Source organism: Pan troglodytes, chromosome 11, assembly GCF_028858775.2.
Source record: "Pan troglodytes isolate AG18354 chromosome 11, NHGRI_mPanTro3-v2.0_pri, whole genome shotgun sequence".
In the NCBI taxonomy this organism is placed as follows: domain Eukaryota; kingdom Metazoa; phylum Chordata; class Mammalia; order Primates; family Hominidae; genus Pan; species Pan troglodytes.
The window spans coordinates 27,063,412-27,076,712 of NC_072409.2; the positions used below are offsets into that span (position 1 = coordinate 27,063,412).

At 38.9% G+C, this 13,301-nt stretch overlaps 1 protein-coding gene across 12 annotated transcripts in view; it reads left to right on the forward strand.

Moving 5' to 3' along the window:
- ECPAS (Ecm29 proteasome adaptor and scaffold) overlaps positions 1-13,301 on the forward strand; it is a 123,460-nt gene that overhangs the window by 77,281 nt on the left and 32,878 nt on the right. For all 12 annotated transcript variants that reach the window (XM_063788425.1, XM_054658940.2, XM_054658938.2 and 9 more), the window contains one exon: positions 10,783-10,906. In XM_063788425.1, the coding sequence (XP_063644495.1) occupies positions 10,783-10,906 (124 nt within the window). The remainder of the gene's footprint in view (positions 1-10,782; positions 10,907-13,301) is intronic.

Consider the following 13,301-nt stretch of genomic DNA (forward strand, 5'->3'; position numbering starts at 1 on the left):
TTTTCTTCACAGCATTTATCACAGTTTCTAATGGCCCACCAGACTGAATGCAGACTCTGTTTTGCTTACCGTTGTAAAACAAGTGCCTAGCAGTGTGATTGGTAATAGTAGGACCTCAGTAAATATTGGCAGACTAAGTACCCGAATGAAGAGACATTTGCATGTAAGGCGGTAGAATCACAAAGGAAGGTGTAATTCTATCAGGAAGAGTTAGTGTATGTCTTTGGAGGAGAGGTTTCTGCTGGGCCTTAAATGATGGGAGGGAGAAGAGATAATTGAGGCTAAGGGCTGAGGCACTCGAGTAAGAGAGCTGATATTAGTCTGGATTCTGAGTTCAGTATTTTTAAAGTGAATTTTTTTAGACAATCTACGTCTCCTGGGATGTCATTAACATTGTAACCACTTGGAGAGAAACTTATGATAGTGGTTTTCTCATCTTTTTCCTTTTTTGAATCCCTGAGTGAGGTGGGTTTCTTCTAGGTTTTTTTTTTTTTTTTTTTTTTTTTTCTGAGATGGAGTTTTGCTCTTGTCTCCCAGGCTGGAGTAAAGTGGCACGATCTTGGCTCACTGCAACCTCCACCTCCCGGGTTCAAGCAATTCTCCTTCGTCAGCCTCCCAAGTAGCTGGGATTACAAGTGCACGCCACCACGCCTGGCTAATATTTGTATTTTTAATAGAGACAGGGTTTCACCATGTTGACCAGGCTGGTCTTGAACTTCTGACCTCAGGTGATCCACCCGCCTCGGCCTCCCAAAGTGCTGGGATTACAGATGTGAACCACTGCACCCAGCCTGTTTTGTTTTTTTTAAATGAAGGCTCGTCTGGATTCTTAACTTACTTTTAATGCCATTATTTTAAGAGTTTAGAAATACGTGAAAAGCTAGAAATATGGAAATAAGGTAGAGAGATTAAATGATGAGAATAATGAAAAGCATGAAACGGAAGCAGAATATCTTCACAGTCGAATAGGACACAGTGCTGAAGGTTTTTTTGGTTTCTTTTAACTGTTTTTATTTTTTATTTATTTTATTTTTACAATAGGATCTCATTCTGTCACCAAGGCTGGAGTACATTACATCTCCCAGGCTCAAACCATCCTCCCACCTCACCTCCTAAGCAGCTGGGACCACAGGCATGCGCCACCATGCCTGGCTAATATTTTAATTTTTTATAGAGACAGGGTATCCCTGTGTGGCCTAGGGTGGTCTTGAACTCCTGGGCTCAAGTGATCCTCCCACCTGGATCTCCCAAAATGCTAGGATTACAGACATAAGCCACTGTGCCTCGCCCATTTTTAATTTTTTAAATTGATACAAGCATACAATGTGTAATGATCAAATTAGGGTAATTGGGATATCCATCATTTTAAGCATTTATCATTTCTTTGTGTTTGGAGCATGTCAGATTTTCCCTTCTCGCTATTTTGAAATATACAATAAATTCTTATTAACTGTTGTTGCCCTGTTGTGCTGCCAAACACTAAAACTTAATTTTTGTAACTGTATTTTAGTTCCCATTAGCCAAGCTCTCTTTCCCTGCTCTCCAGTACCTTTCCTGGCCTCTGGTAACCACCATTTGTTCACTACTTCCATGAGATCAGTTTTCTCACATATAAGTGAGAACATAGGATATTTGCTCTGTGCCTGGCTTATTTTGCTAAATATAATGTCCTCCGGTTCCATCTATGTTGCCGTCAGCAACAGGATTTCATTATTTTTTATGGCTGAATAATATTCCATTGTGTATATATACCACTTTAAGAAAATCCATTCATCTGTTGCTGGACACTTAGCTTGATTTCTTGTTTTGGCTATTGTTAATAGTGCTGCAGTAAACATTGGAGCACAAATACCTCTTCAGAATACAGATTTTCTTTCTTCTGGATATATACTCAGGATACATACTGGGATTGCTGGGTTATATGATAGTTCTATTTTTAGTTTTTTGAGGAACCTTCATACCGTTTTTCCACCAACAGTGTATGAATGTTCCCCTTTCTTCACATTCTGACTATCATCTGTTGTTTTCTGTCTTCTTGATAATGGCTGTTCTAACTAGGGTGAGATGAGATCTCATTGTGGTTTTTCTCTGTATTTCTATCATGATCAGTGATGCCAGACTTTTTGTTGTATACCTATTGGCCATTTATATACCTTTTTTTGAGAAATAATTGTATTCAGATCTTTTGTTCCTTTTCAAATCAGATTGTTTATTTGCTATTGAGTTGAATTCCTTACTTATTGTGTATTTTAATCTCTTGTCAGATGGATAATTTGCAGATATTTTCGTCTATGCTATAGGTTGTCTCTTCACTCTGTTGGATGTTTCCTTTGCTGTGCAGAAGCTTTTTAGCTTGATATAATCCCATTTGTCAATTTTTGCTTTAGTTGTCTGTGCTTTTATGATCTTGAGAAATCTGTGCCCAGACCAGTATCCTGAAGTGTTTCTCCAGTGTTTTTTTTTAGTAGTCTTGTAATTCAGGTCTTAGATTTAAGTCCATTTTGGTTTGATATGGTGAGACAAAGGGGCCCAGTTTCATTTTTCTGCATGTGGACATCTAGTTTTTCCAGCACAACTTATTGAAGAGACTGTTCCTTCCTCAATATATGTTCTTGATGCCTTTGTTGAAAATGAGTTGACTGTAAATGAGGAGATTTATCTTTGGGTTCTCTATTCTGTTCCATTGGTGTATGTGTCTGTTTTTATGCCAGTTTCATGCTGTTTTGCTTACCATAGCTTTGTAATATATTTTGAAGTCAGGTAATGCAATGCCTCTGGCTTTATTCTTTTTGCTCAGTATTTTTTGCTCATTATTCAGGGTCTTTGGTGGTTTCATAGCAATTTTAGGATTGTTTTTCTAGTTCTGCTTTGATGAACGTCATTGATATTTTGATAGGGATTATATTGAATCTGTAGATCGTTTTTGGTAGTATGGAAATTTTAATAATACGATTTCAATCCATGAACATGGGCTGTGTCTTCTCTTTTGTGTGTTCTTTTTAATTTTTTTCATCAATGTTTTATAGTTTTCAGTACAGAGATCTTTTGCTTATTTGGTTATAATTTATCCCTCGGTTTTTTTTTGTTTTTTTTTTTTTGGTAGCTATTATAAGCAGGATTGCTTTCTTGATTTCTTTTTCAGATTGTTTGCTGTTGGCATATTAGTCTGTTCTCGCACTGCTATAAATGGGTAACTTATAAAGAAAACAGGTTTAATTGGCTCACAGTTCTGCAGGCTGTACAGTAAGCATGGCTGGGAAGGCCTCAGGAAACTTACAATCTTGGCAGAAGGCGAAGAGGAAGCAGGCATGTCTTACATGGCAGGAGCAGGAGAAAAAGAACAAAGCGGGAGGTGCTACACGCTCCCTGTCAGAACAGTAAGGGGGAAGTCCACCCCCAAGATCCAGTCACCCCCCCCACCAGGCCTCTCCTCCAACATTGGGGATTAAGATTCAGTCATGAGATTTGGGCAGGGACACAAATCCAAAGCATATCACATATAATGCAACTGTTTGTATGTTGATTTTGTATCCTGTAACTTACTGACTTTATCAGTTCTAATAATTTTTTTGTTTATCTTTTAAAGAACCCAGTTTTTCATTTCATTAAACTTCTGTAGTTTTTTTAGTCTCAATTTCATTTACTTCTGTTCTGAATTTTATTATTTCTTTCCTTTATTAATTTTGGGTTTGCTTTGCTTTTGCTTTTCTAGTTCTTTAAAGTGCATCATTATGTTGTTTATTTGAAGTCTTTGTACTTTTCTGTACTTTGTACTTTTATTACTATAAAATTCCCACTTAGCACTGCTTTTGTTGTATCCCATAGATTTTGGTATGTTGTGTTTTTATTTTCTTTTTTATCAAGAAATTTAAAATTTTTCTTTCTTAATTTTTTCGTAGATCCATTGGTTGTTCAGGAACGTGTTGTTTAATTTCCATGTATTTCTGTAGTTTCCAAAGTTCTACTTATTACTGATTTCTAGTTTTATTCTATTATGGTCAGAAAAGATACTTGATACAATTTTGATTTTTTTTGAATTGCTTGAGACTTGCTTTGTGGTCTAACATATGGTCTATCCTGGAAAATGTTCCATGTGCTGATGAGAAAACGTGTATTCTATAGCAGTTGGATGAAATGTTCTGTAAATGTCAGGTCCATTTTGTCTAGAGTGTAGTTCAGTTTTGATTTGGGTTGTTTGATTTTCTGTCTGAATGACCTGTCCATTATTGAAAGTGGGGTGTTGAAGTCAGTCTTCAGCTATTATTGTGTTGCAGTCCGTCTCTCCCTTTAATAAATCTATTATGCTTTATACGTTTGAGTGCTCCAATAGTGTTTGCATATATATTTATAACCTTTCTCTGCTCTTGCTGAATTGAGCCCTTTATCATTATGTAATGACCTAGGTCTTTTTCTAGTTTTTGACTTGAAATCTATTTTATCTGATGCAAGTATAGTTACTTCGATTCTTTTTTGGTTTTCATTTGCATGGAAGTATCTTTTTCATACCTTTACCTTCAATCTATTTGTGTCTTTATAGGTGAAGTGAATTTCTCTTTTTTTTTTTCCTTTCAGAGATGGAGTCTCGCTCCATTGCCCAGGCTGGAGTGCAGCAATCTCAGCTCAATGCAGCCTCCACCTCCTGGGTTCAAGAGATTCTCCTGCCTCAGCCTCCTAAGTAGCTGGGCCTACAGGCACAAGCCACCATGCCCAGTTAATTTTTTTTTTTTTTTTCCAGTAGAGATGGGTTTCGCCATGTTGGCCAGGCTGGTCTTGAACCCCTGACCTCAAGTGATCTGCCCACTGTGGCCTCCCAAAGTGTTAGGATTACAGGTGTGAGCCACCGTGCCCAGCCAAAGTGAATTTCTTGTAGGCAGCATATAGTTGGTCTTGTTTTCTTATTCATTGAGCCATTCTGTATCTTTTAATCAGATAAGTTAGTCCATCAACAGTCAGTTTATTATTGTTAGGTAAAGACTTAACTACTGCCAGTTTGTTTTTTGTTTTCTGGTTGTTTTGGAAGTCCTCTCTTTTTTTCTTTCTGTCTTCCTTTGTGGATAAATGATTTTTTTCTCATAGTATGTTTTACTTTTTATTTTTAGTTTATCTGTTTAGACTTTTTTGAGTTGTGGTTTCCCTAAGGGGTTCAGAAAATATAACAAGTTTGATGACAACTTCACTTTGATCACAAGAAAAGAACAAAAACAAGCAAAGAAAAAACTTAAAAACTCTGTTTTAATTCCAGTACCCCAATTTTTTGGCTCTTTGTTTTCTCAACTTGTATCTTTTTATATTGCCTATCTTTCAACAAATTGTTGTGGTCATTATTTTTGAAAATTTTATGTTTTAGTCTTCATACTAAAGATTCTATGGAGTATTAGATAAGGATACTGAAGATACTCTAATACAAAGATACTTTTAATACTCTACAGCATTAGAGTATCTTTAAATGCAGTATTAGAGTGTCTTTAGTATCTTTAGAATACTCTATAAAGTATTAGAGTATTTTGAATTTGTCTGTGTATTTACATTTTTTGTTGCATGCTAGAATTCTTTTCTTTCACATTGAAGAACTGTAGCATTTTTTGTAAGACACATCTGGTGGTAGTGAATTCCCTCATCTTTTGTTTACCCAGGAAAGTCTTCATTTATCCTTTATATTTGAATGTTGTGGGAAGTCAGGGACCCCAAGTGGAGGGACCGGCTGAAGCTGTGGCAGAAGAACATAAATTGTGAAGATTTCATGAACACTTATCAGTTCCCAAAATTAATACTTTTATAATTTCTTATGCCTGTCTTTACTGCAGTCTCTGAACATAAATTGTGAAGATTTCATGGACATTTATCACTTCCTCAATCAATCCTCTTATAATTTCTTATGCCTGTCTTTACTTTATCTCTTAATCCCGTCATCTTCGTAAGCTGAGGATGTATGTCAGGACCCTGTGATGATTGTGTTAACTGTATAAATTGTTTGTAAAACGTGTGTTTGAACAATATGAAATCAGTGCACCCTGAAAAAGAACAGAATAACAGTGATTTTCAGGGAACAAGGAAAGATAACCATAAGGTCTGACTGCCTGCAGGGTCGGGCAGAATAGAGCCATATTTTTCTTCTTGCAGAAAGCCTGTAGACAGATGTGTGAGCAGGAGAAGTATCACTGAATTCTTTTCCCAGCAAGGAATATTAATAATTGAGACCCTGGGGAAGGAATGCATTCCTGGCGGGAGGTCTATGAACGGCTACTCTGGGAACGTCTGTCTTATGTGGTTGAGATAAGGACTGAAATATGCCCTGGTCTTCTGCAGTGCCCTCAGGCTTGCTAGGATTGGGAAATTCCAGCCTGGTGAATTCTAGTCAGACTGATTGTCTGCTCTCAAACCCTGTTTCCTGTTAAAATATTTATCAAGACAATGTGTGCAAAGCGGGACACAGACCCTCATCAGTAATTCTAATTTTGCCCTTGCCTTGTGATCTTTTATTGTCCTTTGAAGCATGTGATCTTTGTGACTTACTCCCTGTTTGTACACCCCCCTCCCCTTTCAAAATCCCTAATAAAAACTTGCTGGTTTTGCGGCTCAAGGTCGCCATCACGGTCCTACCAATATGTGACGGCACCCCCGCAGGCCCAGCTGTAAAATTTCTCTCTTTGTACTCTTTCTATTTCTCAGACCAACCGACACTTAGGGAAAATAGAAAAGAACCTACATTGAAATATTGGGGGCTGGTTCCCCTGATATTTGAAGGATAGCTTTGCTGGGTACAGTATTCTCAGTTGAAAGGATTTTTTTTTTTTCTTTCTTTCTTTCTTTCTTACTTACTTTTAGCACTTTGAATATGTTATTTCACTCCCTCCTGGCCTGTAAGGTTTCTGTCGCCAGACATATCAGAGCTCCTTTATATCTTACTTGCTGCTTTTCTCTTGCTACTTTTAGGATCCTCTTTTCATCCATGACCTTTGCGAGTTTATTATATGCCTTTGGGTAATCTTAATTGGATTGAATTTTCTTGGTGTTCTTTGACCTTCTTTTACCTGGGTGTTCATCTTTTTCTAGGTTCTGAAAGTTTTCTTTTGATTATTTCTTTGAATAAACTTTCTAACCTGTTTCTTTCTCTGTTTCCTCTTTAAGGCAAATAACTCTTAGCCTCTTTGAAGCTGTTTTCCAGATCTTGTAAGTGTATCTCATTCTTCTGCATTTTTTCCTCTGACTGTGTGTTTTCAAGTAGCCTGTCTCAGAGCTCACTAATTCTTTCTTCTACTTGATCAGTTCTGCTGTTGAGACACACTGAAGCATTTTTCAGTCATCCATTATATTTTTCAGCTCTAAGATTTGATTTTTTCCCCCATTTTAATCTCTTTACTAAATTTCTCTTATAAGTTTCTGAATTCCTTCTCCATGTTTTCTTGAAGTTGTTGAGCATTCTTAAAACAGCTATCTTGAATTCCCTGTCTGAGAGGTCACATATCTACACCACTCCAGGATTGGTCACTGGTGCCTGCTTAGTCTGTTTGTTTAGGGTGAATGTTTTTTCGAACATGTTTTCTCAAATGTCCTTGATGCTTGTGAACATTCGTCAGTGTTTGGGCATTGAAGAGTTAAATATTTATTCCAGTCTTCACAGTCTGGCCTTGTTTGTACCTGTCCTTCAGAGGGCCTTCCAAGAATTCAAATATGACTGAGTGTTGAGTTCCCTAAGCCTGTGGTCACTGCAGTTGTTTTAGCACTAGAGGGCACCCTAAGCCCAGGTGTGCTGCAACTCTTACAGATACCTAGATACCCAGCATTGATGGACTTGGGGAAGATAAGGGAACATTCTCTGGGTTCCCAGGCAAAGTTTCTTGCTCTCTTCCCTCTCTCTCCCCCAGGTAGAGGGAGTGTCTCTCCACAATGAGCTGCCTGAAGTTAGGGGAGGGTAATGTGGGCACTCCTGTGGCCACAGCAGCTAGCATCATGCTGGGTTACACCCAAAGCCCATGGCCTCCCAGACCAGCACAGTACCAGGGCTCACCCAAGGCCTGTGACCACCTGACTGCCACTGATGCTTTTTCAAAGATGAGGCTGCTTTAGTCAGCAGGTGTTGGAGCCAACCAGGACTTGGGACTTAGTTTGTTCATGCCACATGAGCAGATTCCCTTCTTGCCTGTGGTGGGTCTAGAAGTGCTCTTCCACAGCAGCATCCTGGAAGTGGGGCTTTCGGACTCTGCCTGGTGCTTTGTTTTATTGTGGGTGGGCTGGTGCCTGGTTGCGAGACAAAGTCTTCTGTATTTTTGCTTTTCCTCCCTCCAAGTGTGGCCTAGCCGCTGGTGAAATTTATTTGTGGGCCTGAGGCCATTTTAGTCAGCTGACTTGGGTTCCTCTCAGTGAAGAAGCTGATTCCCCTCTGGCCCAGATTTGGTCTAAGTGCTCCCTCCTTGGGCACTGGCAGAATTCTGCCTGATGCTGTGACAGGGTGGCACTGAGTTGCAGTGTGAAGTATCACACTCATTTTGCTCTCCTTCACCCAAGCACACAGGTTCTCTTTCCAAGCTGTGCTGCCTGGGACTCGGGGAGGGGTGGTGTAGGCAGTGTGTACTTCCCACCCTATTCAGTCAGTCTCCTCTTGTTATTATGCTGAAGCCAGGTACTGTGATGTCTCACCTGATTTAGTTTTTATGAAGGTGCTTTTTTGGTCGATAGTTCAGTTCTATGTTCCTGCATTAGATGGGGAGGGGATGAGATTCTGTTGGGCTTTTTTTTTTTCAATTTTAAGTTTTTGTAGGTACATGCTGGGTGTATATATTTATGGAGTACATGAGGTGTTTTGATACAGACATGCAATGCTTAATAATCACATCATGGAGAATAGGGTATCCATCCCCTCAAGCATTTCTTTTGAGTTGCAAACAATCCTATTATATTCTTTTAGCTATTTTAAAATGTACAATTAAATTATTATTGACTATAGCCACACTAGTTTGCTATCAAAGAGTAGTAGGTCTCATTCATTCTTTTTTTTTTTTGAGACGGAGTCTCACTCTGTTGCCCAGGCTGGAGTGCAATGGTGCAATCTCAGCTCACTGCAACCTCCACCTCCTGAGTTCAAGCGATTCTCCTGCCTCAGCCTCCCAAATAGCTGGGATTACAGGCTCACACCACCATGCCTGGCTAATTTTTTTATTTTTAGTAGAGACGGGGTTTCACCATATTGGCCAGGCTGGTCTTAAACTCCTGACCTCAGGTGATCCGCCCACCGTGGCCTCCCAAAGTGTTGGGATTACAGGTGTGAGCCACTGCACCTGGCCTGAATTCATTCTTTCTAACTATTTTTTTGTACCTGTTAACCATTTCCACCTCCCCGTTCAGCCACTTTGCCCTGCCGCCTGCTCCCTCTTGTAACTTTTTGTTATAGGAAATTTCAAACATACACAAAAATAGAATAATAATATAATGAATCCCCATGTATCTGTTCATATTTTTCTATTGAACCCCCCTTTATTTCTGGATTATTTACAGCAATGTCCAGATAGTATATTATTCATAAATGTAGCTGTGGAGTTTTGTTTTTGTTTTTCATGCCAGCTGTGTTGTTATTAACTACAGGAAACATGCAAAAACAGGTACAGGTACATAAAATGAACCCCTAATAAGGATTATGTTGAAATACCTTTTTTCAGCTTGAAGTTGCCAAGAGAAGCTTTTAACCAGGGAAGCTGTAGGACTAAAGCCTTTAAATCTTTTTTCCTCAGACTAGGAAGCATGTGGCATTAGTACCTGATGCCTCATCACAGCTAGAGCGTTTGTTGATTGGCGTAGGAAAGTCTCAGCTGTTGTCTTTATGCTTTGAAGAGTAGCGTGTTTATAGCCCTCACATGCTCTCTGTTCATTCCCTTATTTCTCCTTTTCCTCCTAAATTTCTTCTGGTTCACAGTAAAAAGTGGAAAATGCAGGTCTAGGTAGTTACATGTTGGGTCAGTGACTCCTACTAGTGAATCATGTCAACGTTTCTGAATAAAATTTTAAAACACTTGAGTGGGTACTATATAGAATTTTCTAATGTTTGACTTTTGAAATGCTTTCAAACTTAGAGTGAAGCTGTAAGAATAGTGTAAAGAACTCCTATGTGCCCTTTATCCAGATTTACCAAATTTTAACATTTCACATATGCTTTATTATTCTCTTTTTTTCTGAGCCATTTAAAAGTAACATCAAGATATCATATAATTTAAGAGTGCAAAGAGTTAAATAATTGTTAAATAAATGTTAATAAAATATAATGGCTACTATTTATTGTGGAGTAACCACAATCAAGCATACTATATAATAGTTTTATGTACATTAACCTCATTTAATTCTTAAAGCCTGATGCTGTGGATGACGATATTATGCCCCTTTTACAAATGAAGTTTTTGAGGCTCATAGAAGTTTAAATAAGGGTTTATAGGTGGTGAGAGATAGCTAGAATTTATATTGAGACTTACATGGCTTCAAAGTTGATGGGGTTTTCTGTCTTCCTTAGGTGAACCATATTATGCTTCCAGAGATCATAAATCACTGCTTAGTGGTTCTCTACTGAGGGTGAGGAGGGCGGCAAAGACTTTGAAAAATATCTTCAAGGGATTCTTATATCCTCCACTCCCTCACCATCCCTGGCCTTTGAGCCATTGAATTAGCCGAAAGCAAACTAGGGCAAAGAGTGAAAACAAAACATGCTCAGAAACACACTTTTAAGCAGGCTTTCTGTAGAAATGGATGTTTTTGGGAAATGTGTTTTCTCATTCATGGTTTTTACTTCCTTCATTGCAGGCCAAGCAGATAGAACTTCAGTTCACTATTGGCGAAGCCATTACCAGCGCTGCAATAGGAACTAGTTCTGTGGCTGCCCGAGATGCCTGGCAAGTGACTGAAGAGGAATATACTCCACCTGCTGGTACCAAATATTCAGCTAATCGATGTATAATGATCAAGTAACCTTTTTTTGTTCTCTTTATCACATTTGAGGCAAAAACATTACACATTCCATATTATTGTTTTCAAATATTTATATCTGTTTTACCAATTTCATTCAGTTAAGAAAAATAGTTGAGTGAAGAAGACACCATGAGGCTGGGCACAGTGGCTCATGAGTGCCTGTAATCCCAGCACTTTGGGAGGCCGAGGTGAGCGAATCACCTGAGGTCAGGAGTTAGAGACCAGCCTGGCTAACATGGTGAAACCCCATCTCTACTAAAAATACAAAATTTAGCTGGGTGTGGTGGCACAAGCCTGTAATCCCAGCTACTCGGGAGGCTGAGGCCTGAGAATTTCTTGAACCTGGGAGGCGGAGGTTGCAAGTGAGCTGAGATTGTGCCACTGCACTCTATCCTGGGCGACAGAGTAAGACTCTGTCTCAAAAAATAAAAAGCAGACAGCATGAAATTAGTTAACTTCTTTTTCTGACCCTTTGGCAAGCAAGCAGGGGAGTCAGCTCTGGATTACCTTGAAGCTTGTGCTCTTTTCACGAGGATTTATGTATTTAGCCAGTTTCAGAATTCAAGGTATAGTTGTTTCCAGATGATGTGTCCTCTAATCCTTTATTACATAATGAAGCCTCAGTGCCTTCTGCTAGCACTCTAGGTACACTGGCTTTTAGTGACAGCATATAGTTGAGGGAACATGTGGTTTCTGACTTTATGTTTTATATATTATGATTTCAACTTTGTTGTGGTTTGATTTGAATTTGGAATTGAAAATATATTTTAGTATTTGAGCTATAATAAAAAAAAATTTAAACAGAAGGAAAAGTCACCACATTTTTATATTTTATCCTCTCAAGTGAGGAAATTAAAAGAGAGTATTCTCATGGTGACAATTTTATTGTATATTGTGTTCCATCATGAATAATGCATTAATTTAGTTATTGCACTTAGTGTTACAGTTAACATTTAACTCCACAGTAATGCGTTCACCTGTTATTTCATTAGCCACCGTAAAGAGATTTAAAGGAAATAGAAAAACACACTTTTGCTTGCACTGTAATGAGAGTTGTGGATTGATGGAAGCTGAATCAGAGTCAGTTCTTTGAGGTTTTTCTTTGAACACACATGAAGCAAGGCAAGGAGCAGTTTGTATAGAAGGAAAGAGGTAAGGAAGGGAAGCAACATTGTTAACAAGAAGACAACCAAACCTGAAGTGGGAATTTTCAGGTTGCATGTGAGAGGTGGTAACAGAGGCTTGACAACACGGAGGGCTCACACTGAGGAGTGGGTTTGCTGTGAGAGGCATGTTTCTGACTCCATGGGTTTTTTACATAGTGACTTAAGCAAGTAGAGGTTAGTAGAGAGGCATCTGTGCCAGTCTTCATCCTCTGAACTCTTGTATTGCCTCAAACTCTTCTTGGAAGATTGCATCCTGCTTGGCTTTTTACTCATGCAAAGGAATCTCAAATTGTCCATTAAATGTTGAAGTTCTATTTTTGTCTGTTTTGGGAAAGGAAAACATAAAATATTGTGGAGAAGGGAGGGATGATGAATCTGTGACATGAATTTTGATCATGTGTGTTCTATGTCATTCTCATCTGAGTGCTTCTTAGCCTTTGGATGTCGTAGTTGGTTACAGTGTACCAATCTTGCTGTGAGTAGAATGAACAGCATTTGAGAAGCCAGTTAGGGCCCAGGTCTTAGCCGTCTTAACATCTCTACATAATATCCTGGGCATGTTATGGGAATCTAGTAAGGACTTGTTGGTTTTGTAATTGTAGATGCCCAGATAGCAGAACTGCTGGCAGCTAGAGTTGTGGTTACAGGAATTAAAAGAAGGGATTCTGACTCTGAGAACTGGGGTAATGTCATCAGTGAGGAGTTATGAAGGGACAAGGGGCGGAGGAGAATTGACCATGTCATGTACTGCCAATAGATCGACTAAAGTGAGAATTGAGAAACCATCATTGGACTTAGCAACAGGAAAGTCATTCGTGATTTCTATGACTAATTTCTATGGAGAAGAGAAGGTAAAAGGCTGATTTGGAGTGGGCTCAAAAAAGAGAAGAGCAAAGTTTGAACATGAGTTTAAACAACTGTTTTGAAGGGTCTTAATGTAAATCATTGGTTTGTCACTGGAGGAATGAGATTTTTGCCCCTGGACACTTGGTAATGTCTAGACACTGGGGAGGGTGGGTGCCACTGGTCTCTAGCGGGTGAAGGCACAGGATGCTGCTAGACATCCTGCAGTGTATAGCACAGCTTTGTATGATAAAGAATTATCCAGCCACAATGTCAGTAGTGTTGAGGTTGAGAAACCCTGGAATAATAAAGGAAAGGAGAAAAACAGTATGGTAGCTGGAGGAG